Source organism: Leptonotus elevatus, chromosome 2, assembly GCF_054856555.1.
Source record: "Leptonotus elevatus isolate MCC_2025b chromosome 2, RoL_Lele_1.0, whole genome shotgun sequence".
Classification (NCBI taxonomy): Eukaryota; Metazoa; Chordata; class Actinopteri; order Syngnathiformes; family Syngnathidae; genus Leptonotus; species Leptonotus elevatus.
This window is the reverse complement of record NC_141240.1, coordinates 21,887,623-21,915,167: the sequence shown is the minus strand read 5'-3', so window position 1 is coordinate 21,915,167 and position 27,545 is coordinate 21,887,623. Positions and strand designations below refer to the sequence as shown.

The 27,545-nt window shown below is 42.6% G+C and overlaps 1 protein-coding gene across 2 annotated transcripts in view; it reads right to left on the bottom strand.

Annotated features, from left to right (window-relative positions):
• Window positions 1–306: 306 nt before the first annotated feature.
• The window catches only part of slc16a4 (solute carrier family 16 member 4), a 35,405-nt gene continuing 8,166 nt past the window's right edge, over window positions 307–27,545 (bottom strand). Inside the window, exons 1-9 of one of the 2 annotated variants that reach the window (XM_086068026.1) lie at window positions 25,288–25,522; window positions 20,173–20,296; window positions 19,889–20,021; window positions 19,556–19,699; window positions 19,313–19,474; window positions 18,141–18,770; window positions 6,557–6,768; window positions 5,741–5,834; window positions 307–3,179 (exon numbers count right to left, since the gene is read on the bottom strand). In XM_086068026.1, coding sequence (XP_085924152.1) covers window positions 2,968–3,179; window positions 5,741–5,834; window positions 6,557–6,768; window positions 18,141–18,770; window positions 19,313–19,474; window positions 19,556–19,699; window positions 19,889–20,021; window positions 20,173–20,289 — 1,704 coding nt within the window. In that variant the 5' untranslated portion in view covers window positions 20,290–20,296; window positions 25,288–25,522 and the 3' untranslated portion in view covers window positions 307–2,967. Of the gene's footprint in view, window positions 3,180–5,740; window positions 5,835–6,556; window positions 6,769–18,140; window positions 18,771–19,312; window positions 19,475–19,555; window positions 19,700–19,888; window positions 20,022–20,172; window positions 20,297–25,287; window positions 25,523–27,545 lie in introns of those variants that run through there. The other variant, XM_086068025.1, reaches the window with a different exon arrangement.

Here is a 27,545-nt window from a genome sequence, read left to right as displayed (position 1 = left end):
TATACCTGCGGGGGGGAAAAAGTCTCTCACAAAGATTTCCTGTCTTATGATCTTCAAAATTGGACACAAAAAATGAACCCTTTTGAGGCATATCTAGCGTCATAAACTTAAACACACATTTTCAGCTCATGTTAACGGTAGTCAGTCACTTTTCAGCTACCCGGAAGTAACTTTACGTCTTTTGTGTACGAAGATGAAAAGGTCTACTGCTTGTACTGTATCACTTTGTCTGAAATAATTTCAATAAACATTCCAGTTCAATTCAACATTGTCCCAATTCATTCGTGTCTGAATAAATCACACAAGAACAGTCACATGTCAGTTTTATTTCAGCTGGCGTGTGTGCATTTAAAAATGAACCAACAAAAACAAAAAAAGAGACCCTTTGATTGGTTAAAAGCACTGTTTTCTACACTCTCTATCAGTTAGCCCGAATAAAACACAGCTGAACTCAACTGTAAAGCAAAATAAAACGCTATCAACATAATAAGCGACAGGTAATAATAAACCCCAAAACAAAAGTATCAGAAAACACTATAAATGTGGTTTGGCCCTTGAACGCAACTCGTGAGAGGGGGGGGGGGGGGGGGGGGGGGCTTTTGTGCATTGTGACTGTTGTGGTGATTGCAACAGCAACACAAAAAGGCTTGAGGGCTCAGTGCAGCATTGTGCAAGTGACTTGAGGGGGAAGAACAACAACTAATTGAGCTGACATTTTTGTAGTAGGAGCCCTCGTCTGCCATTAGAGGGCAGTGTAACAGAACCTATAATTGGCTTTACACGTGCAGGAATAATAATATTAAAACCAATAATAATTCCGGAAGTAAGTTTCTCACATGTCTTTGGCTGACATCACAGGAAGTAGTGTACCCGCTAAGGCAAACAGTGGTGAAAAAGGAAAGTACAACAAAAAAGCCCGGAAGATTTGCAGAATAATCCCAAACATTGCCATTTGATGACACCTCACATCACTGTGAGACAACTTGCAGTCTTTGCGGAAATAAAGCTCAATAAAGCTGAGCCTGCTCATATTGACCTAATGAAGCAAAATGAATGTGTGTGTATGTGTGAGAGGTAGGCCGAGTAGTGCTGATGCTGCAAAATGGTGTCTGTAAAGATCAATAATGTTGTCAAAAATGCAGAAGGCATCGGGAACACGTTACACTCGCTTGTGATGCACATTCCAATGAAAAGGATAAATGCAACTGATTCAGGAAATTTTTTCACTACTGCAAAACTATTGGAAAAGCACCTATTAGCGCCTATCCGCATATTTTTGTGTTCTTTATCCGCCCTGCTCCTTTTAAAAAGTTCTAACACTCCAGGAGGAGGAAAAAGTGACACAAAAGTAACTTCGGGTTATTCGTAACATCGCACCCCTAAACGTGCATCTCCATCCATTTTCTATAGCGCTTATCCAATATCCTCATGAGGGTTAGTAGGAGTTTATCCCAACTGAATTTGGGCGGGAGGTGGGGCACACCCTGCACTGGTCACCAGCCAATTACAGGGCACATATAGAAAAGTAGTCACATTCCCATTAAAGACAATCACACCTTGGAGTTTTCAGTGCGCGTAACATGCATGCTTTTGGAATGCGGAACGAAACCCAGAGTACCAGAACCCAGATTCAGAATCAGATTCAAGTGTGAGGCGTGAGAACAACCCTTTGGCTATCATGCTGCCTCATTATACGTACAGTAGATTTGTTTTCACCTTAGTCAGTTTTGGAAGTATATTATACATGCTTAGCTGTAAGCTATTTACTTTATGGGAGTTTGAAGTCTATAATTTAGTGCCATCTAGTGGTGAACTAAGAGAATGCAACAAATTTGAAACACGTGCACTGCGGTGCACTAAGGTGCCTCAGAGAGACCCGCAAGCCTACCACCAATAACAAAAATAAAATACAAATACAAATATTTCGTCTGAGCGAGCAAACGAGCAGCCCAAGCGAGGAATATTTAGCAGGAGTGGCGAGCCAGAACTCACTAGAGCGGCTAACAAGAGCTGCGAGCAAGAACTAGCTGGAGCGGCTAACAAGAGCGGCTAGCGGGAGAAGCTAGCAACAGCTAGCGAGGGTAAATCAAAGGGAGACAAGCGGCGGGAGCTCAGCAACGAGCACCTGCAGGCCCCAGCTGCGGAAAGTAAGTGGTGGTCGTGGCATGCCTCCTGTAAGGCGCGGTTCAATTTATGTCATATAATTAATTTGCGATTACTAGGCCTACTATTGTAAAGTACAAGCATGTTGATGTTTTTTTTGTGTGTCTATTATTGTTTGAATAATGTTTTAGTTTTTTTTAATGAATGATGTAATAGATGGCACTAAATCCTCCACACTGTCGCTTTTAAAGTTTCAAAATTGCACAAATATATATATATATAATTTAAATGCCCCCAAAAAACTGATGAATGAATTTTATGGGGGTTTTTTTCAAAAATTTAAAAAAGGTGCATTTTTGTTTTTTCCCACGTGGAAAAAAAAGGATAAACTAGTTATTTTTAACAGCTAATATGACAATACAAGCATCCCACAACCCCCACTCCTTTGCACAGCCTGTTACCTGAAGCTAAAGAGACACATTGGTGTATGTAAAACATATGTATGCACCATCGCACCCTTGGAGCCCATTGTGTTTGTCCACTTTGTGTAAAGTCATGCAGCTTGGTCTAACTTGGCCCCAAAGTGCTTCATTGCCAGCATAACAGGTTTTTAAGGGTGTGTGCTTGTGGTGAAAATGAAGTTTTTGCATAGCTTATTTTCAACAAGGCAAAAGTCGGTTATACTCTACGTTGCTACTATCCAAAATGTGCTGGATGCCATGTGCCTCTGATACAAACAAGGGATTATATATAATATACTGTATTTCTATACACTACAATTTTGGCTTTTCGACATTCTGTCCACCAGTCTCATGAATCCTTGGGAGATGCTTGAAGGCGAGAAGGTCGACGCTGGTTGGCTCTTTACACGACGCCGTTGTGCGGGCGGTCAGGGGCGAAGCAGCCGTTGGTCCTGCAGCCGCTCTGCGCCGCCTTGGCCTGGCACCCTTTGTTCTGCCGGGCACTCCAGCGTTGGGCCAGCGGCTCCATGAAGAGGGACAAGGAGGAAAGCAGGTAGCAGAGCCCCGCCAGGTAGAAGGAGCAGTCGTAAGTCTGTGTGTAGTCGTACAGGAAGCCTGCCCGTGGAAATAAAACACAAAAAATACACATTCAATTGTGAGCAGTGACATTTTAATGTGGAGGGGAAGTAAATCCCCCCAAAATGTATTTACAATATGTTGTATATGCCCACGCTAGTCTAAACACAGCATTCCTATTATTATTGCATTTATAGAATATGAGTTAAGCGGCAAAATCCACCCGTTTTTATCCATATCAGGGCGCGGCCATTTTGCCATTTGCTGTCCGTCCACTGAAAATGACACCACAGTTGCTCTGGCCTCAGGTAACGAGCAATCACAGCTCAGCTTTGGCGCAAAAGTAAATTCCTACCTGCACATTTCTTTGAAAATACCAAAAGAAAGAAAACCCCATCCATGCGCAGTTAGACCGTACTTTGCGCTAGATTTACGCATGAAAATAGGGCCTATTTTCTGTACTTTGTGGATTATCGTGGGAAGCTCTGAAACATAATCCCCCCATTAAATGAGGGACTAAAAACGCGTGATTTCAAGCAGTGTTCTAAGTGGATGTTAAATATGCAAATTTTTGTTAAATTAGTTATCCTTTTAGTGTTTTTTTTGGTCCAAGAATGTCAACGAGCTTTCATTAAGACACCTTGTTGTTAGGCGGAATTTATGGCGCACAATCAATTGGTTGGCATACACACACCAATTGCCCCAACGAGGCTGGTAGTAAATGACTGTAAGAGGCCAGCCAACATTTGCCTGCATTTCCATCAATACATATAGGCCCACCGCACATTTACATTATTTCATAGATCCTGTAGTTGAAGCATTTAATTAGCATTTTTTTCCACTTAAATTTGGTTAATTAACTCATTCACTGCCATTGACGTTATAGATGTCAAAATTCATTTAAACTATTTTGATTAGTTTAAAAAAAAGTATGAAAACCTAGATTTTTTTTATTGTACATTTAAAACATATATAAAATGGGTGATTAATCGTGAGTTAACTAGTGAAATCATTTACGATTACAAATTTTAATCGCCTGACGCCCCCAATTTTTAATATTCTATTTTTTTTATAATAATAATAATATTTTCTATTTAAAAAATAATTTTAATTATTTTTTTAATTTTAAAATATTTTCTTTAAAAAATATATTTTTATTTTTAATATTTTCTTAAAAAAATAATTGTAATGATTTATTTTTTTAAAATCTTTTTTTAATTAGTTGAATTTTTTTATTTTTAATCTTTTCTTTAAAAAAAAAATCATTCTCTAGTTAACTCACAATTAATCACAAACTTTATATCTGTTATAAATGTACAATAAAACATTTGTTCTAGGTTTTCATACTTTTGTTGACAAAAGTGGGAAAAAAAATTTAACTTATAGAAATAAAGTGAATTTTTGACATCTATAGCCATCAATGGCAGTGAATGAGTTAAAAGGGAAGTCACCCTTAAACATTTATTGACAGTAATATGTTATATCTGATCTCACTAGTTGATATTCTGATTAATATAACATTTGTGGAGTATGGTTTAAGCAGCAAAATCCAGCCGTTTTTTAATCCATCTCAGGGGGCGGCCATTTTTCCATTTGTTGTCGACTGAAGATGACATCACAGTTGCTCAGGGCTCAGGCAACGACCAATCACAGCTCACCTGTTTTCTGAAGCTGAGCTGCGATTGGTTGTTACCTGAGACCTGAGCAACTGTGATGTCATGTTCACTCAACAGCAAGTGGCAAAATGGCCGCCTTCTGATATTGATTAAAAACTGCTGGATTTTGCTGCTAATCTCATATTCCACTAATGCAATACTAACCAGAATACCCTATTTAGACTAGTAAGGTCAGATATGACATATTATTGTCAATAACTTTTGGGGGGTTGACTTCCCCCTTAAAAAAAAAAAATGTATCTCAATATTAATATGAAACAATTATTTACTAATTAATGTTTAAATTAGTTATGAACTATTCTAAACATTTCATAAACACATTTTTACTTGTATTAACTCATCTCATAATATGGCTGTTGATCACAAAGTTTGCCCAGCGCTTTACGCTCCGGCACAATGCAAAGTAAACCGTGCAGGAGGGCGTGTGCAAACAAGAATCTGCTTCAGGCTTGTTGCCTGTCAAACTGTAGGGTTGTCTCGTCGTCTGATGAGATGCATTCTATTTACGAACTGCCCCCGAAGGAGTCATTCGTTACGTTTCGACCCTGAAATACTCCAGCTGGCGTGTGGCTGACACTGCGGGACAACCTTGCGTATTTCCAGGTGGCTGAATGCACATTCAGTGATTAAGTCATTAGGTCAGGGTCAATTGGGCCCCTTTTAGACATTTTCACCTATGGGGTGTGCTCACTTTTGTTATATGAATGGTTGTGTGTGTGTGTGTGTGTGTTGATGAATTTGAAGGGGACACTCAAATGTATACAGTTATGCAAGCTGTACCCTGATGAAAGTAGACTCCCGTATACTTTTTTTTTTTTTGGGTCATGGACTGGTTGTCAGTCCATGTCAGACATACTATACTCTATAGAATGGACAAGTCGCTAATCAATGTGGATGTGGGGGAGGTATTTTCGGTGACCTTACCTGCCAAAGGAGGACCTGTGAGGCAGCCCAGGCCCACAAAAAACATGGAGAAGCCCAAGGAGTTGTTGAGTTTCTCTGTCCCCACCATATCCACCTGCAGGGAGGGAACAGCAGAAAATAAATGAAAAGTTACATACAATAACACCCATACTGTTGATAAATTCACTTTCCTTGAGGACATTCCATATGTTGTTATCTTTATTCTAGCAGTAGCAGAATACTGACACTTGCTGTAAATGTTGTTTTTTCATGTCGACATGGTTCAAAAGTCGCGTGAATCCGGCAGATTAGAAGCTGCGATTGTCGACACGAACATGATAACATCTTCCGTACTGAGCTGATAGAGGTCTGAACACGCCGCCCATTTCTGCCTTCTGGTAAACTCATTGCAAACATACGCAGCAACTTGGAATCTAATCTTTCAACGGGCAACATCTGAAATTCCTTATTTCCACTCGCCCTGCACTCTGTACACTGCATTTTTTCTGTGGAGATTATTGTAGGTTGACAGGACACGCCTTTATTTTCATTGCTTCATTTATCTATGTAACCAGTGAAAATGCTATGCATAAACACAAAACTCAAAAATAGCCCAAATCACCGATTTACCAAACTTTTACTAGGGAATTGGTCCAAATGAGCCAAAATCATAAGCGGGTATTTTAAACAAATAGCCACGCCATCTAATGCAGACGGCGAGAACATGAGAATATCCACACACACGGGCACGGCCTTGAGCTGGAAAGCATTAATGATGTCCTTTCTAATGTTGAGATGGACTTTTTTTCCAACACATTGAAAAATTTGCTGTCTCACCAAAACAGGTAGCAGCAGAGCCATATATCCGCCACAGAAGATGGCAAAGAAGACTGCGTAGACCATGAGCAGGATGTAGGAGGTGGCCAACGGTGAGAGCAGGTTGACCAGGCCGCAGAGGATCAGGTAAGCCTTGTGGTAGTGATATTTGTGGAACAGGTTGCGGTCCGTCACCCAGCCCGAGGCCAGCTGGGCGACGGTCTCTGTGATGCCTGCACGCGACAGGAAGCAAGGTTGGACTACACTAAATGTACATATATGCAATATCATGAAATTATTACTTTGCTGTGCACATGGATGCCAGTAAAACAATGTTAATAAAAAGCAAAAATAATCATGTGACTAGAAGTTTAATGTTAACAAAATAGACTAAATCCAAGCGGGTTAAAAAATCAAACTGTACAACATCAGATTGTGAAATTTCAGCAAATTGTTCATCTGTTGTATCAAAACACATTTTGTGTGCTAAATTGTTCATTCATACAGTCGATATGAACATTTTACCGATACAAATAAATTTGATTGATATGAATATTTCTGTCATCAATTTGGTCTATTTGGTCAAATTCAATTGTAAAACAAAATCTTTATGAGGGAAAGAAAAAAACAAATGTGATAGTGTGATTCCAAAAGTGTACACACCCTCTTGTAATAGTAGTACAGATATCAACTTGCTTTACAGCAAGCATCTCTCCAACATTTATCATAAAAATCCTTTTTTTTTTGAATGTCTACACGCAAGTAGTCACACCAAAAAAGTATCAATTGACATAGCATTTTTTTCAATTGCGGCCCCACCCAGAAATGCTGCACATATTGCACATACCAGAAACCGTCACTTGACACCATTTAAAGTGCCTTTGTTGAACCCCGAATAAAGTTCAGATGGTCTAGTAGGTGTTTCCTGACATTTTGTTTGTACTTTTCAACAGAAGCCTGAAGATTTTGTGCAAAAACTGAACTGTTTGTAATTCTCTCCACCTAGTCTAAGCCCACTATGCTTAACTAAGTATGTTTTCATGATCCTAGAACAAATCTCTCAAACACACGTGGGCAAAAAATATTATGGTCTAACGAAACCAAGGTTGAACTCTTTGGTCATAATTAGGGATGGGCGAGTCCCGATACCTGGGATTGGTACTCGCCCATCTTGTGGCCGATTTATGATCAGGAACGAGAAATTCAAGGAATTGAAAATTTCTATTCATTTCATGCAATTTTAAGGAAAAAGGCTATATTGGGATATACATGTCTTTCTTTAAAACTAACTCATTGTTTTTATGTATCAAAAGTACTAGTGGTATCGGTTCTTGGTATTGGTATCGGTGACTACTCAAGAGTTGAGTACTCGTACTGGTATCGGTCTGGAAAAAAAAGTGGTATTAAACATCCAGAGTTAAGATTTCAAGACGTGTTTTGAACACAATGCTGCTCGTGCTGCTGCTTTTCAAATGGCAAATGTTCTGCATGCGAAAGCAGATACGGTCATTGTCATCTGTTTTTTGTAAAAATGTTTTGGAGTGTCTAGAAAAGTGCTGCATAAATATGATCATCAGATATGAAAAAGCAGGCTCGCTAAACTAAGATGACAGCAGGATGTCTGTGATTGAACTTGATATATAACACAGGAAGTGAGTTTACTGCCCCACGAGACCTCTCCTTGGTTGATCGCTTCCTTTCTTTTTATGAACCATCTCACAAAGCATTTAAAAATAAACAGTGATGTCACTGCTGCTCTTTATGCGACCATTACTGCGAGCCACCGGCCATGTGCTATCGTGGCGTTTGATGACTCAGCAGATACACGGCCGCAGTGCACAAGCTGCAGCAGCCTTTGGTATCGGCTGTTGCAGGGATAGCTTCAAGCTCAATGGATCAATGAAGGCGACGCGTTGCATGCGCAGCAGCTGCATCGGAGAGACACAATAACAAAAGCAGAGAGCTGGGCTGGGCAAAGTTTTGTGCTCAGGCTCCACGTTTGATTGCGAAACTCACTCATAGATAAAGTAGAAGGGGTTCAAATAATGGATAGATGGAAAAGACAACTATGTTCAATATGTGCTTGTAAAATAAGTACACTTTATATTAAATAAATTATTCACTGAATATTTATATTGGCTTTATTTTACAACAATTAAAAAATATATTCTAAAATATATATATAATATATATTATTAAATAAAATATATTATTAAATAAAACATCATTCGGAATTTGAGATTAAATAGTAAAAAGTGAATTTATTTATAAGTACTGCAATAAATGGTATTATAATGTACTCATTTTATTATTTATAATTACCTTCATTATAATGGGTGAACCAATTATTTAAGCAGTCATGATGGTGTAGTGGAACATTCTCTTAGTGACAAAGTAAGTGTGAATGGTTATCTATATTTTTCACTGTGACCAGTCTGAGGTGTCAACTGGGATACACTGCAGGTCCCCGACACCCTTAACCGGATTAAGGGATTATAGAATGAATAGATCCAATTGTTTAATCAGATAAATTAAATAAATGATAGCTATGTAGCTAGCTATCTAGCTAGCTTGCTAATTAATAGCTAAATAAAAGCTAGCTAGCTACTGTACTGCATTTAGCTAGCTAGCTAAATGAAAGCTAGCTACTGTACTGTATCTCATAAGGCTGTATATAGCTACCTAGCTAAATGATAGCTATATGAAAGCTAGCTAGCTAGATACAGTACAGTATATAGTAGGCCTATGTTTCGGAGTTTTGGATTTGTATTTATTTATATTATAAAATAATGCATCTTCTCATTGTATTAATTCATGTTAATTTCTGGATTTGATTATAAAAGAATCAAATAGGTTAATTAAAATAAAACAATATACACTAAAGTTTATTTGACTCTTATACTCGTATTTCATCAGTCACGATAAATCAGTTAAACCATTTATTTAATATGATGAATTAATTTAAAAAGAAAGAAAAGATAAATAAAGATTGATTGTTTGTCCATATGTGCCCCGCCATGGAGTGGCGCTCAGTCCGTTGTTGGTCTTGGCTCGCGGTCCAGCTCGGTTCATGTGGGTCGGCTTCTAATGTGTAAAAGCAGCCCAACGTCTGCAGCGAGGTCAGCGAGAATTGGCGAGGCAGCTGCGCCGTGTTTACGTGTTTCAGCGTCTCTGTGTCCCGACCCACGATGGTGTTGCGGCGCGTATCCCGCTTGCGCCCGCACGTTTGTTTGTGTGCTTTGGCCACGGCGGGTTGGCGACCCCCCACCACCCCCCCTGCAGCTCTTCCTGTTCAAACTGGGATAAAATATATTCGAGCAGCGCTTTTAATTGACTGTAATTATGACAGGTAGAAGGCATGTGTGCAAAACTCAAGGGTCGATGGGAAGATTAGGCATCAAAAGTTTAGGGTTCGAGTGTGAGGCAGCAGAAGTTTAGAGTCACATGAGAGGAATTAAAAAGTTAAGAATATGGTATAAAAAAGTTGAGATATGGTATGAGGCGATGCAATGAAAGGTTTAGCATAGGATGCAAGGTGAGGCATCAAAAGGTTTGGGCATGATGTGAGGTGCGGTGTTAAAAGGTTCAGAAAGGGTGTGAGTCATCAAAGGGTTATGGTATGGTATGACGCGAGGTGTTAAAAAGTTTGGATTGGGTGTGAGGCATCAGAAGATTATGGAAGTATATTCGGTGAGGCGTTAAAAAGGTTTGGTTAGGGTACAAGGCATCAAAGGATTGAGATAGGTTGAATGTTGAGGCATACAAAAAATAAGAGTATAGTGTGAGCCGTTAAAGGGTTAGGGTAGCATATGAGGTGAGGTGTTAAAAGGTTCGGGAAAGTTGTGAGGCATCAAAAGGTTGGTATGAGGCGAGGCGTTAAAAGGTTTAGGCTGAGTACAAAGAATCAAAAGGTTAGAGTAAGTTGGAAAGAATCAAATGGTCAGGCTTGGGGGGAAGGCATCAAAAGTTTAAGGTTTTGGTATAAGGTGAGGTGTTAAAAGGTTAGGGTAAAATGTCAATTTTTTTTTTTAGTAAGTTGGAAGGCATTAAAAGGAAATTGTAACGCGCAAGGCATCACAAGGTATGGTGTGAGGCATTTAAAGGTTTGGATGGGTGCGAGGCATCAAAATGTTAATATGAGGCATCAAAGATTTTGAGTAAGTTGGAAGGTATCAAATGTTAAGGGTAGGGTGAGGAACATCAAAAGATTAAGGTAGGGTAGGTGAGGTGTGAAAAGGTTTGGGTAGGGTGTGAGCCATCAATGGGTTAGAGTAGGATGTAAGGTGAGGCATTAAAATGTTTGGATATAATATGAGGTGGGGTGTTAAAAAGTTAGAGTAAGATGTGAGGCATTTAAAGCTCTGGTGTGTGTTCTGGTGTGAGGCATCAAAAGGTTTAGAGTAGGATGCAAGGCGAAGCATTAAAGATTAAGGTAGAATATGAGGTGAGGCATCAAAAGGTAAGTGTTAGGGTACAAGGCATCCAAAAATTAGAGTCGTATGCAAGGCATCAGAGGTTTTAGGTTTGAATTGAGGCGAGGCATCAAAGATTAGGGTAGGGTGCAAGGCATCAAAAGAAAAGGTTTAGAGCAGGATATGAGGCAAGGCATCAAAAGTTTCGTGTTAGGGTGTGAGGCATGAATAGGTGTCCTTCCTGCTACTCCCCTCCCTGATGGATATGCAGTCACGAGATGAAAATGGGAGATAATAAGCGGCCGCTGTTAGTTTTTCCCAGCTTGGCCGAGGCACTTGGCTTGGCCCTCGCCTCCGCCGGCCAGCCTCTTTTGTGCCCGCTGCCGCCTCAGTGCTCTTCAGCAAAGTGTCTGCCGCTTGGCCTCGCACGGAGCGGGGGGAGCCCCGCTCGTTACCAGCAACTTTCCTCAGCCGGCCGTTGCTTAGCGACGAGCAGCTATCTGAAAAGGGCTTGAGGAACAGGCCGGACCGGACCTTCCTTCCATTGAGTCAATGGGCCTCTATGACAACCGCGGGGGGGGAGAATAGAGGGCCCAGCGGGATGCCGGGACGGCGCTTTTGTGGCGCGGGTGGCACTTCGTCACTCTCATTACGAGCGCACATGAGCGCCAAACGTGACAGGACAAACGTGCCACAATCTCAAGAGTCGGGTGGTCTTGCGGGAGTCGCACACTCCACTCATTCCCAACCCGCCGTGCCGTGAGAATTCATCAGGTGGACCCATCAAATGTCACGTCATTGGTCTGGAAATATGGATTCCTTTCATACAAATTACGGCTTCATTTCAATTAGTCTAGGTTTTATTTTTTATATGCATACATGGATTATTTATTTATCCAGTAAATAAGTTCAGTGTTTAAGAAGTGTGGTCCACATATTAATTTATTGCTTGTATTTATTAACCTGATCTTGAAAAGTGATCACATATTAATTAATTCGCAATATTTTGAGGGGAGAAAATTGCAATTAGATTAAAAAAAAAAATTTTTTTTAAATCGCTCATCCCTACTGCAAATGATGCATCTTTGTTGTCCATCTATCTATACTAGTGACCAATAAGTGACAGGCAGAATAATTCAGTGGTCTTCCGCTATATGTCAGAAGGTAAAATTAACCTGCATATGCTTATTTCTCTCTCTGTATATGTTTTTTTTTTCAGTATTAAGTTATGAAATATATCATAATATAAATAATTTCCCCCAAAATTATTGTTGTTCTATTTTGACATTGTTGTTTTTAAAAATGTACATATATTTTTCTCCTGAAATCTACATATTAAAAAAAAGAATAATAATAATAATTCTAAATATACAGTTGTTGTTTTTTAATGAAATGTACGCCTGTTTTTCAGAAATTAAAACTTTTTTTCAGAAACTTTTTTTCACAGAAATGTAAAAATTAATTAAAAAGTAGTCCTTTCTTTAAATATATATTTTTTCAAAATATAAGAACGATTCTGAAATATAAAGATTGTTTGAAATATAGTACTTATATGACTTTTTTCAATAATGTATACCACTTTTCTTAATTCACCACTGAGTCAAACAACTTTTTTCCTGAAGTACCTTTGTTATTTTGAAATTGTTCAACCTTTTACCCATGGTGTTTTTTTTTCTGCAGAAATACATTTAACTCAACGATTCCAAATCATTATGTCTCATATTTATAAATGTTTGCTATCTACAGCCAGTCTGACATGGACTTGATGGTGGTCAGGGTATTTGTGTTGGTCGATGTATCAATGGAGTTACTTCACATGAAATCGTTTTTTCAGCTGACACTTCACACGTTCAAACTACAGTTTTAGAATTAAATATTCCCGATATAATCTTCATGGGAAGTGCCGTTTTGTAAGAGAACCAAATGGAAGTTGGACGGAACCAATTGTGGTTGGACTTGGAGTTTGTAGTGCAACAGCAGCAGTAATGAGTTGTGCTGTTGCTCTGTGCGGCTGGCGTGCGTCATGCGTTCACTGTATTGATTTCCTGTCTGCAGTTAAGAGGGTTATGATTCCATGTTTAAGTGCTCAGCTCAAAAAGTGCACAGCAGGTTTGCCTTGCAAGAAGCACATGTTAATGATCTTAAGATATGTAAACACAAATGTAAGCCTCTGACGCACCTGCACCTCGCAGGTCTCAAACTTTAATTTTCTTGGGACAGAATAGTTCAAATATAAAATATGTCAACAGGTTTATTTTAATAATAAAATGCCAATGTTTATAATTATGGAAATTAATTAAGCAAATTAATGTGCTTTTTTCCATATACAATTAATTAATTTAATTCATTCATTTAAACAAAGACTAAAATTAATTAACTAATTAATTAAAAATGGCAAAATACAGCCTAAATAACCAATTTTAGGGAGGTAAAGGATAAATTAATGCAACAAATATAACAGAACTCTTGGTAACGTAAATGCTAGGTGGGCTGCGTGGATTCGGTGAACGCTTGTCTGTCGCTGCAGTGGTTCCTTGAGATACAAGCCTATTTGGTCCATTTTCACACTTGTAACTTAAAACACATTTATCTCAAATCATGGTTCCCCATTGAAATGATGGGAAATTCATCCATTCTAGCCTCTCCAAAAAAAAAAATGTTCATGTGATTTGAAAATGAGAAATAGATCTGTACTTTATAAAAAGAGTAGTGATGCATTTAAATATAATTTAAATAAATTTTTGTGCAATTTTTGGGTAAATTTAAGGACATAATGCTGCTCCCTCTGGTGTGTCACCTTGGCCACCCGGGCACAGTATAATAGAGGCGGGTCTTGGCTCCTCTGCAAGCAACAGCAATATTAGCCGTTCTTCGCAGAGGATCAATAATTTATTCCTATGAGTATTGTTATATCATCTGTCTACATGTGTTGCTCCAATGTTTGTGGTCAAATATCAGTTGTTAATAAGGTTTTAACACAATGACACTGACGCTATTTGTTAGCTCGTCTGTAGCCTCTTGGGCGATTATGGACTTCATGAGGACTCCAAAAGCACTATAGAGAGTGGATGGATGGATCCAATGATTGACTCTGGTGGAAAAGACAGACAAGAGCATGCCGTTGATGATCATGGATCCTCGTTGAATAATTAACAAGCACATTAAGGAGGCGCTCGTGAAGAATGAATGCGTGCAACTGGTTCCCAATGCACATGTTGTTTTCACAATATAGTGTGAGTGTGAACCCACCCACTCTGGCCACTAGACCAAAGTTCAGCTTTTATGTAAGCGCATTCATTGCATAATACTGCAGCGTCTGAGCAGCTCACGAATAATTCATGGCCACCTAGTTGATGGAGGACTTGATGAAGGCGCTCTTATAGCACCCTGGAGCGCCTCCTTCCAGCTCGTAAATGTCACATTTAGCACTTGCATGGTCATTTCAAATCTATACATGTTTTCAATACGACTCATTCTTTATAATAATTCCGTTGTCTCTGTGTTCTCAAGCTTGTTGTCTTGAGCGATACAAAAGGAGCAACAGTCTCGTTTTCCACCACTGTTGAATGAAACGGGATTTACCCCGAGATTACGCCGCATGCGTGTGTGTTGCGGATCCGCTGCGCTCCGTCTTGAGTGCGTCCCTCGGACACGTCAATACCATGGACAAAACTCACCGGCTGCGCACAACTGCGGTCCGGCAGCGCCATCGCCGACAACTTCCCGCCGTGTCTCGCGTGATCGTGCGCGATAATGTGGCACAACTTGCATTGTAAAAGTTTTTACTGAACTTAACTCACCGTCCACTCCCACAGCTTTTGCTATGGCTTTCCACGCAGCATCCTTTTTTAGGTTGCCCTTATGAAAAGGATGTGTCGTATATAATTTTGTGGCTTTCCACCTCCATTACACATCTCTCCTCATCCATGTTCACTAATGTTTAATGTGAATAATGCTGCATTTGAGGATGGTCGGAAGCCGGATTTACCTGAATTGTTTTTTCCCTGTTTCGACCTGAGAGTGTTTGAGGCGAAAGTAAAACAAAATGGCGGATAGAGATAAATTATTTTTTATTTTAGTCCTGAAAACTCATTTGGACCTCCAGCAAATTTGCCTTCTCACAATTTTGCACAGTATAATAGAGACGGGTCTCAGCTCCTCCAATATTAGCCGTTCTTCGCAGAGCAAATTTGACTTCTCGCAATTTTGCTTCATTTATTGTTTTTATCTTATTTCATAAGCATTTCATACAGTTCAGTAGTTCACCGTATAATTTCATGCAGACAGATAGCAGCACACTGTCACGTACGTTGTGTTACGTGGAGTTATGTTGAATATTTATGAATGAAGAAAGCTATCTAGTTTTATACTTGAGTAAATTGTGTTTTACCATTCACGGTCTGTGTTTACAAAGGGGTTGCCATTGTAGAGGGACGTCACATTGCAGTCCGCCACGGTACGTATTTATTTTCCGACTTTGCATGTGGGATTTCCCAGTTCAAGGGGACTTTCCTGTACACACTTCCTGGTTTCAAGTCGGAAAAGTCCGACTTCCGACCATCCTCCTGCGGCATAAGCACCTAGCCTGTTGACTCCAGGCCTGGCTCCGCCCATTATGATGTTTTGCTGACATGATTTCGAAATGGGATCTGCCGAGTGTTTTATTCTGAAGAGTAACCGTATTTTTTTATTTAGAAACTGCGTAAGTCTTCCTGTCCCGCTCGATGTATTCTGTGCTACTTTGCCATTTGACGGATGCCGACGGATGCGTCGTCCGGCAAAGATAGAAAATAGGTCTATTCGTCTGGCGGGCTCCGACACGACGGAGCTGCTCCGCAGTCGATCCGTAGCGCATACGCAGCCGGTGTAATTTGAACAAGCTGAGAAAATGGAAATGAATCAGCTCTGCGCCAGAGCGGAGCGGATCCGCAACGCACATGCATGCGGTGTAATCTCGGGGTTAGTGTGGCGGCCGTGGCTTAAGAGGAGGAGCTTGTTGTCCAGTAACCGGAAGGTTGGCTGTTTGATCCCCGCTCTCCCCGAATCATGTGTCGTTGTATTCCTGGGCAAGACACTTCACACACATTGCCTCCAGTGCTAATAAATAATAATAAATCAGATCCATTATTATTATTAGTCACACGTTTTGCTGTTTAAAAACGTCCAAACAATTCTTAAAATACGAGGCCAAGTTCTTGCGTCTTCTTCAACTGGGAGTAATAAGAAACATTTCTTATTACTCCCAGTTGAAGCTTACTGTCAAATTAAACATAAAACTTGGAATTGCATGTTATGTATATAACCAAATCACATAACTTTGCGAAAGTCCACTAGCTAAATACTAAGTTAACACATAATGGGAAATGCTATAAGATGGGCTAACAAAAAATAGCATCGATATAAGTGGTAGTTAAAAATAATTGAAAAAGGAAGTCAACCCAAAAGTTTTCGATACAATAATATAAATACTATTACTACTACTACTAGTTTAAACACGGTATTCTGATTAACATTGCATTTGTGAAATGTGAGTTAACTCTTTGACCGCCAAAAACGTTAAATAACGTTTAGTAAAATCCAAATGAGCGCCGCCAAAGGCGTTAAAAGACGTTCACTATGTTTTTTTTTGTTTTGTTTTTTAAACGGGTGGAGGAAAGCCTTGGCAAGCTGTGCTGAAAGTATCAAGCAGGTCGAGTTAGTATAATGCCTATTTTTGGGCACTAGATGGCAGCGATGACTCTCTTTGGACAAGATCGGGTAGGCGTCAGTAGAAGACGTGAGGCGGAGCTAGAGTGTTGAGGGGAGAATGGCTGAGGAGGCGAAAATGGCGACCGGTTGCAAGCAGCTCACGCTTGAGCATTTTTTTCAAAGACGAAAAGCATCGACCAATGCTAAAGAGCACATTGATGATGATGATGGTGACTCCGAGGTTGACGCCGAAGTTGGAACCGTTGACGCCGAAGTTGGAAGCGATGACGCGGCGGCTTTGATCACGTCGTAAAGCCTCACCGGCTAGCGATGCTAACGGTGGAAAACGAGCACTTCTGCACAGGCGGACGTTCAATCGGACGATGAAGAGTACCCCAAGTCCAATGCATATTCATCGGAGGAGTGGGTACAGTCTGATCACGGAGAAGACACTGGTTCTGGACTACGATGCCACCATGAATGGAGTGGATAAGATGGATCAGAACATCTCTTACCACCCCGTAGAGGAACTGAAGGACATGAGGAAGCCAGACGTAACACCAGGTCACCGTATCATGATCCTGAGAGTAGACTCGATGACAACATGGCCAAACACACACTGCAGTATATACCTGCTATTCCCCGGAAAAAAAGGTCGGCAAGAAAGTGCACGCAAAGGGGCAATCGCAGTGAAACTAATCTGTGGTGCAAATCCTGCTGCGTCCCCTTACACGCAGGGGAGTTTTACACAATATACCACACAAAAAGAAAAACTGTGTAGTTGAAACATCCACACAATTGTAAATAGTACCACAGTTGCACATATTTGTAAATAGTTTGCCAAATTGTTTTGTCAAATTGTTACACTGTTGAATGTAAATAAACGTATATTGCTATCAAAAAACACGTTTTCATTGTTGGTGGTAGTGTTTTACAGAAGTAAAGCACTGTTTAGATGTTTGTGGCGTCATTCATGGAAAAAAGGTGTCAAATTCACTATAGTGCATGAAATAATATCGTTTCACTAAAAGCTTGATTTCTCCGTATTTTGGTTCAAAACAGAGCATTTGGTTGAAACTAACCTATTTTCTATTGTTGATTACTGAAGAACGGAATAAGGTAGAAACAAACTTTTTTTTCTGATGAAAGATGAGAGTTCAATCTTTCATTTGGTAGTATCGTTGTTTCCATAGTCCAAACACAAAGATCAGTCAAAATGCTTAAATCAGCTGGCACCCACACATCCTCTTTTCTGAAAATGCTTGGCAGTCAAAGAGTTAAGCAACAAAAGTTGGCCATTTTGCCACTTGCTATCAGCTGAAAATGACATCACACTTTCTCAGCGCTCAGAAAACAAGCATTATCGCCATTGATCAGTAGATTCCAAATGCGTACGGTAGGCCCAATTAATCCAATCTATATAGCATGTAGCGCACACCACCACATCATGATGAAATGTCCAACTTAAGTATGCAGTGAGACAACATGTTCAGTGCAGCCCTTACCTGCCACAGAGATGATAAAGGAAGCATCCATGGGGTCGATGCCCAGAGTTCTGGCTCGAGCAGACAGGTGGAAGTAAGGGATGAAGTAGGCCAGCTGGCTGAAGACCAAAGACCACGTGTAGATGCAAAAGAATGGGTCCTTGAGTAAGGAAAAATCGAGTACTTTGGCTTTCTTAAGGCTCTCCTCAACCTGCGTGCCTGCCTGGACGGAGGGAACTCCAACCGGGGTGGACCCATTTGTGGTGCCATTGAGCTCCAGGGAGCCATCAGCGGTGAACTTACACAGACCCACGTCTTGGTGGGTCTCGTGGCCGTTGAGAACCAGTCTGTTCAGTTCAGGGTTCTCCAACTGCCCCTTGGTTTCCTGAGTGCATTCCAGCTCCTCGAGAGGAGCACGAGGAGGTGATGGAAGTGAGTCCGATTTGGAGATGCCGTTGGATAAATGCGAGGAGCCATTCAGGCAGCTTTTGGCGGCGTCTTTCTCTGAGGAGCTCTTGAGGGACACCGCTGGGCTCTTCTCAGTGGGGGAAGCGCAGCTGGACGCAGTGGGGGGTTTCACTTGGATGGGCCGGAGGAGCATCGCGGTAGCCACCAGGTTGAGCATCAGGCCGCCGAGGATCAGCAATGCGCCTACCAGGGACATACAGAGGAGACAAAATTGGCCAATGTAGCTGATTCCATTATGGTATTGTATGGACACATACATTAGTGTCATATAATTGGAATTTTCAGAATCAAATTTGAACGAGTCACAGAGGAATTTTGAATGGCCACACTCCACGAACGTCCGTCCCACATTCACAGCTCAATATGTGTGATGTATGCCTGTAGGCGTGGCACATGCATCGTGTCAAAAGTGAAAAATTTGAAAATTTAGCCAGCTTATGTACAATGCCCAACTAGATAGTGTATCAACACCTTTGTCTTTGTTACTTCACTGTTCGCCTCTCACATCATCCCAGCAGCATATGAAGGCTGTTTGGCCACTTGGACACCGGCTTAACGGAGACGACAGGTTAGCTTAGCTTAGAACGGAAATAGAATGCAGATTTTGGATGACAGAGGGAGAGAGAGAGACAGACAGACAGAGAGAAAGGGAGAGAGAGAGAGAGACAGAGAGAGACAGAGGGAGAGAGCGAGAGTCAAAATAGTGATACATTTGTCCTGCATACCTTGCCAAGCATACTGGTCCAGAAGCAGCTGAGTGAACGGAGCAAGGGCAAATGTCAAACCCATCCCAGAACGTCCGATGGAATACGCCGTTGCCAACCTCTTCCGGAAGTAGAGCGCCGTGACCACGGAGAAGGATTGGTACAATAATGCGAAACCCATTCCTGCATGGGGGGGATGGGGGGAATTTTAAAGCAGAGGTTCTCAAACGAGGATCCCCATGAGTTGTATTTTAGGGATCTCACCTACGATGACTCCCATGCTGATGTAGAGGAAAACCACGCTGTTGGCGAAAATACTGATGAGGAAGCCCCCGCTGACCAGCACGGCCCCCGTAATGGACGTCACCCTGGTTCCTAACTTGGCACAAACTACCGAGGCGATGGGTGCTGATGGGTGGCAGGAAAGAGAGGACGTTTGAAGACACAGGCACACCCCAGAATGAATGGAGGAAAGACAGAACAAAACCAAAAAGAATAGCACAATACAGCAGTGAGCATGCCAGTGCCACACCCTATAAGGAAGGGATGACACACGTAGCATACAGAACAGGACAGGACAGGACGGTGTTGTCAAACCTCCAGAGAGACGCAAACTGGACATGATGGAACCGATCCAGCTGATGCTTTCTGCCGAGCCCCCAAACTCATCTTGGAATGCCAAAAAGAAGATCCCAAAAGTCTTCAATGTTCCCATCACCAGGACGTTAACCTAGAAAACAACCGAAAATGAGAGCAAGATCGCAGAAAGGTGCTGAAACATATCAACAATTTTTCCTTCTTCATCTGCCTCTCCATTCTGTATCAGTGTTTTGTCTTCAGATATCAAAGCAGTAACCATCATTCATTTGTGTTCACATTACCAAGAAACAATGCAGCACCACCAGCCAGCCCCATCCGCCATCTGGTGGCTCCTCGTACTGCATCTCTTTGTCTTTGTCCTTCTTCGTGGAGATATGATCCTTCCTGAAGAGCTTCATGGCTGCCCTACCACCGGTGGAACAAAACAAGTGGACAGTAAATATATGCTATGTAAAATGCATGACGAGTTTAGATTGTGTCAAAAGGTAGCTACACAAGCTCATCACTTTAGTCACATTTCCTCCAGTCTGCGCATCAGGCAGTCAAGAGCCTTCAGTCTTTTCGGTTTCTTGCATATATTTCATCAGTGTCCCTATTTAGTCTTTTTTTACTGTCTTTTTAGGTCCTTCTAACATGTTCTTCTCCAGTTGTTCCTTGGCCGGCTTCGTTTTCTTTTCCCAACTTGGGGTGTTCAGGTAATTGTTGTTTTTGCATCGCAGCTCTTAGGCAGTTGCAAGAAGTGTCCTGCTAGCTTAAGGTGACGGCTTGTGACTATTTCGTGGAGTGATCTGGACTTTGCTCATTGAAGGGTCTCTTTTATTTATTTATTTATTTTTATTATTTTTTTTTTCTTTCTTAACTCTTTGACTGCCATAAACGTTATAAAACGTTTAGCATAAACCTAGGGAAGGGCGCCGAGGACGTTAAAAGACGTCCCCTATGTTTTTTTTTTGTTTTTTTCAAAAACGGGTGCAGGAAAGCCTTGGGCAGCTGTGCTGAAAGTATCAGGCAGATATGATTAGTCAAAGACTCGTTTTGGCCCCTAGAGGGCAGCGATGACTCTCTTTGCACAAGGTTGGATGGGCCGCCCACCGTGGGCGTCAGTAGAAGACGTGAGGCGGAGCTAGAGTGTTGAGGAGACAATGGCTGATCCAAGCCACAATGGCTTGACCAAGCAACCGGTTACAAGCAGCTCACGCTTGAGCATTTTTTTCAAAGACGGAAAGCATCAATCAATACTAAAAAGCGCATTGATGTCGACGTTGATGATGACTCCGAGCTCTACGCCAAAGTTGGAAGCTTTGGCGCGACTGTTACTATCACGTAGTAAGCCTCACCGGCTAAGCGCGGCTAGCGCGGCTAGCGCTGCTAAGGCCGGAAAACGCGCACAATAGCCGGCCGGGTACTTCTGCACAAGCGGACATTCGATCGGGCGATGGAGAGTTGGCATCGACCAATGCAGATTGATGATGATGATGATGATGACTCCGAGTTTGACGCCAAAGTTGGAAGCCTGGACGTGTTTACGATCACGTAGTAAGCCTCACCGGCTAAGCGCGGCTAGCGCTGCTAAGGCCGGAAAACGCGCACAATAGCCGGCCGGGTACTTCTGCACAAGCGGACATTCGATCGGACGATGGAGAGTAGTCGAAAAGCATCGACCAATGCACATTGATGATGATGATGATGGTCACTCCCGAGGTTGACGCCGGAGTTGGAAGCATTGACGCGGCCGTTATTCTCTCGTCATAAAGCCTCACCGGCTAGCGCTGCTAACGCCGGAAAACGCGGAGCTGCACAAGCGGACATTCGATCGGACAATGAAGAGTACCCCGAGTCCAATGCATATTCATCGGAGGAGCGGGTACAGTCTGATCACGGAGAAGACACTGTTTCTGGACTACGATGCCACCATGAATGGAGTGGATAAAATGGATCAGAACATCTCCTACCACCCGGTATAGCAACTGAAGGACACGGGGAAGCGAGACGTAACGAAACCGTAGCATGATCCTGATATTAGACTTGATGACACACTGCAGTATATACTTGCTATTCCCCGGAAAAAAACGGCCTGCAAGAAAGTGGCGCACGCGAAGAGGCAATCTGTTGTGCAAATGCTGTTGCGTCTCCTTGCACGCAGGAGAGTGTTACAAAAAGAAAAACTGTCGTTGAAACATCCACATATTTGTAAATAGCACCACAGTTGCACACATTTGTAAATAGTTTGCCAAATTGTTGTCAAATTGTTACACTGTTGAATGTAAATAAACGTATTTTGCTATCAAAAAACACTTTTTCATTCTTGGTGGTAGTGTTTTATAGAAGTAAAGCACTATTTAGGTGTTTGTGGCATCATTCATGGACAAAAAGAAGTGTAAAATTCACTAGAATGCATGAAATAATATCGTTTCACTAAAAGCTTGATTTCTCCGTATTTTGGTCCAAAACAGGCGAAATTGGGTCAAACTAACCATTTTCTATTGTTGATTACTAAAGAACGGAATAAGGTAGAAACAAACTCTTTTTTTCTGATGAAAGATGAAAGTCCAATCTTTCATTTGGTAGTACGTGTGTTTCCATAGTCCAAACAGAACATTTTCTGTGGACCTTGAAAGATCAGTCAAAATGCTTAAATCGGCTGGCACTGACGGCATCCCTTTTCTGAAAACGTCTGGCAGTCAAAGAGTTAAAGAGCTCAGTATTGTTCATTCGGTAATGTCATCATCATTGCTCTTTTTTTATTTTTTTATTTTTTGTATGTGGGTGAGAATGTGTACGTGCGTGCGTGTGTGTATTCGTTAGTTCACCAAAAACCTATTAAAAAAAATCCCATACCGTTCACCTAAACCTAACACCGCCGTCAGGAGACCCGAGGAAGGACCAAAGAAAACAAAGGAAGGTGAAATCCAGCACTGACCAGACACCACCCACCGGGCCACCAACCCCAGAAACATCTAAATTCCAACAAATCCAAAAAATCAGGGAGACCTCAAGAGACCAAAGGAGAGACTGAGGAAATGAAGGAAGGACAAACGAAGCAGAGTGAGATCCACAGACACCAGCCTCCACCGATTCAATGACCTGAGGAAGAAGCAGATTGCGTCTGAGTTTCGATTGATGCTGGTGTGGTGGATCTGGCATGCATGAAAATCTCCACCAAAGAGGGGAGACGTCGACCCTCGCCAGGACAGAGCAAGCGCAACACCTCAGGGCTCCCCAGGCCGCGGCAGCGCCAAAGGACCGCCAGGGCCACCGGCCGCGCCCCAACCCAACACGGCCCGCGCCCCAACCCAACGCAGCAGGACGGGGCACTGCAGGCCCGCCAGGCACCCCACCGGTCCACAGCCCCCGCTACCCCCTTGACTCCCCCACCCGCCATCCACCCCAACCCAGCCCCAGCCGCCCCCAGGCCCCCCAAGCCCCACCCCGACAGACCCCCCCCCCCAATTGTGTGGTGCATTAAAATTGGAGGGGAGTTGTAGGGCAAAGTGTGTTATGTGCCTTATATGTCTATAAAAGTGTATTGTGCAAACATAGTGCAGTGAGTTAAGAGGAGCGACCAGCGGGGCCCCCCCCAACCGGGCGTGGGAAGGAGGCGCACCCGCCCACCAAACCCCCATCCACCCCACCGGGACCCCGGCAGGCATATGGGACCAGCCCGGTGGGGCGATAGGGCTCGCCCCCCGGATACTGGGGCCCGCCCGAGGTGCCAGGATGTCCACCGGAGTGGGGCGGGCACAACAACAAACCCACCCACCCCCCCGGCGCCGAGACCCGGGCCACGGATGGAGCCCCCGGCCCAGGGGAGGGGAAGGAAGGCGTACAGGGGAGGGGGAAGGGGACGACAAGAAGGGCAAGGGGCAGCGGCAGGGCCGCAGAGAGAGGGGGAGAGGAGGAGGAAGGGTGACGAGGGAGAAAGGGCAGGGAGGCGGAGGACGGGCGGGGAGAGGCGAGGAGGTACAGGTCTCTTTATTTGTTACGTGATCCCTGTAATTCACTTTCAATATTCTTCGAAGACATCACTGGTGGTGGTCGACTATCAGGCAGTGAAATATAGAAGAACTCTGTAAAAGTGGATACGAAATTGAATGTTTCCCACTTTAGTCAGGGCCTCTCGGAAACGCTGTGCTCATGGGGTAGATGCCACGGACTTACAACTTCCATAATTCGAACACCTACGCTGTTTCCGGTTAATGTTGCGACATATAGGCCGTGTCCCAATACTTGCACTGCCACCCTTGTGCCCCTCAATTGCCTATTCCCGTTGATGGGTGCTAGTGTGTAGAGTGGGGTTCACCAATTCCGGTCCCGGCTGTTTCCGCCTACCAACACATCTGATACTAAAGAGCAGGATCGTTATCAGGCGTGCTGATGAGCTGATTATATGAATCAGGTGTGGTAGTGGGTGGAAGCATCTAAAACATGCAGGACTCTGGACCTCGAGAACCGGAATTGGTGAACCCTGGTATAGGGTGTCTCAGTTCTCTGAAACGCTTCGGAGAACTGAGACAGACACACTATACACTCGTACCCATTGATGGGAACACGCAATTGAGGGGCTCAAAGGTGGAAGTGCAAGTATTGGGACGCGGCCTATATGTCGCAAACAGTAACCGGGAACAGCTTTAGGTGTGTGACATACGGAAGTCAGAAGTGCCTCCTCCTCAGTGGCATATAACCCATTATCAATTTTCCGAAAACGTAATCACCTTTTTGGGATTGTCCCAACATGACCAAAAACGTAATTTTTTTGCAGGTGTGTGTATCCTGTTGAAAAAGCTTCCAAAATTCCCTCGTAACTTCCCGTAAAAAGTTGGGAAAAAAATGGCTTCACCAGTTTCACCAATCGACACAAAATTCGGTGGGCATGTCAATCAAAACAGAATGGACATAAAGTGACTATGCGTGCTTACACCGCCGTGATGTTAATGGAAATAAGGGGAGCCGCTTTGATTGGCCGTAGTTGGCTGTGTTCAGGGCTCGTACTTTTGACAGATTACTCCGAGGCAGACATTAAAGAATGCGGCAACAAGTCCTCCCTAAGCACAATTTAGTGGAAGCAAGACTTGTGCTCAATCCACATGACCACTTGAGAAATAGACCAGTTAATAATGAACTGAAGTGTTTGCATTGTCAGCCGTCAAATCTTCATTCCTAGACTAAAGTTAGTGTTAAACTATTTTGACAGATGATGATGCTGATGAACGTGTGCATCCATGCATGAGATCCTAAAAGGTCCAAAAGAGCACAGAGCAGCCTGTGATGAGCACACGTGGTCAAAAAAATGTCACATTCTCCCGAGTCATCATCCCTAAAGTTCACTGAATGCAACTTTCAGTGCTAAGCAGATTTAACGTCGAGGCATAAAGTCCAAAGTTGCAAATCAATAATACCTGCCGTGGGACCTCTCACACAACCGATAATGCGGCCGCCAGCATCAAAGGAAGTCTGCAGCTCAGCAGCAGATGATCCCAGCAACTTGTCAATGGGTAAACGCATAAACAAACTGCCGTCGACAGCGAGTCAGACATTTGCTCCAAATCGCCGATGCATTATGGCATCCACGTAAGGTGGGCCGACCACAAAAATGTACAACCAGGCCTGCACAACAGAGGATCTGGCGTCGCAGCATCGTCCGCCCCAATAAAAGCCTGATAGTCCCACGTGGACTATAAATGTCTGCTTGTTTTTTTGCCTTGTTTTGCATCTTGCTGAGTCCCACCCATTACCCCGTAGGCCTGCCTTGCTTGCTTCCCCACATCTGCCTTTCATCAGCCCTGCCCTGTCCTTCAGCAGTCCCTTTTAGACACATTGCGCAACAATGGCCCCTCAATTATGCAGCTTTTACTTGACGGACATGGCGCGCCGCCGACACTGAGGGATTTTTACAAGTCTTTCTCTAACACGTGTGACGTGTAACACAATAGTGCCGGAATTCACTGGGCTGCGTTGTTGCGAGCAAAAACCATGCATGACCTTGGATTGCATCTTTTCAATCCGCATAGGCGTGTAACAGGAGTATCCCTGCGTACTGTAATACGAAACAAGATTTCAGCAAGAAATTCCTGCTCCTCAGGTTCACTCCCCTGGTCCTAAGACTGTTAAATAATACAGATGATAAAGTCAAGACAATGTGATCAATTAAAGGGGAAGTTTGCAATTTAAATAAATAATAAATTGTGGTGGCATATCTTGGCATCATATACTTGGCTTAAGACAAGCAGTCAAGTGAAGCGACATCAAGCCGCTGATAGGATTCAGAAGTGGCATGAAATTTGCCGCATTTCTGCTCGACAGGTACGATTACCGCGTCTTTTTTTAATTTTAATGGATTGTACATTCCGAAATATAAAACTTCAAACCCTTACAGTAAAACTCCATGGCGAAGTCATGCTATAGTATAGCTTGAATTCTATACTGCGCTGGTCTAGCAGCTATAGCAACGTAGCAGTTATGGCTAACGTTAGCTTATTTACAGTGCTAATGCTAGCTTGGTATTGCTAGCGCTTCCTTTTTATTGAAATCAAATCTTGCTAGCAGGTGTGACACTAAATTCAAAGGAAATGAAAAATCAAGAAAACGTCAAACCAAAATGTCCGACTTCTTGTTCAACTTAGGTTATGAGTTCTTGAGACTCTTTGATGCATCCTGTTATGATAGATTTGTCATCCCAGTCAACCAGTCGCATTGAGCTTGGTTGTGACGCCAGGATACACACACACTTGTTTCGGTAAATTGACTTTACTGCTGAGTTAGGGTTAGTCTTTAATTTTGTCATAACGACTTTAAATCTAGCCTTGTCTTTTTTATTTGATTTTTTTCCGCTAGGCGACCCTAATACGCCGTCATACTTTTTCTTGAAAGGGTAACGGGTGGAAAAAAGAACCACAGGAAGTACGCGGATGGACAGTTTTTTTAGTGTCATGATAGTGGGAGATGACATGTTCCTGGTTTTAATTTGTTAGGTTTCTACTTCCTGTTTTGGTTCCATTGCCGTTGGCTTGGCAGGACTCTCAGCCGGTATTGAGCAACTTTTTGTGAACAAAGTACTTAGCTCTCATATGACTGGTGTAGTACATTGGAATGAAGCACTGAGCTGTACTGTATGTAGATGCAGTCGTGGTTGGACATGTTTGTGTGTAAATGTAATGCTGCTACGTGTGTGTGCTAAATTAACATTTGTTTAAAGGTTTATATTGAAAGTAACATCTATGTAAATTTGTCTCAGCCCATCTGTGGTGTTTTGCATTAAAGGTATTATATTACGGTATTTTAAGCCTTTCCACAGTTAACTATAGGCATATAATGGTTAAATCTTACCTTTGACACCATGGCGATGTAATATTAGGTATTTTGCTGGCTCTTTTTCAAACGCAGAAAAAAAACGCCTGGTTCAGTAAAACCCCAGCGCGTCCTAGCCGGCTGCTGCGCTAGATCGGTGAGTTCGAGCACTCCTCTGAATGGCGTCCTCTTTAAATGTGGAGAGAGGATGGATGTTCAATTCTTCAATAAACATTCGAAACAAAAAAGCTCATTGCCGCAAGAAATCTTAGTGGTGGAGGAGGGGGGGGGGGGAGAAGAGAGAGAAGAAAAAAACTGAGGGGAACGCGAACCGGGACCTTCAGCTTAATGGGCAAGCACGCTAACCACT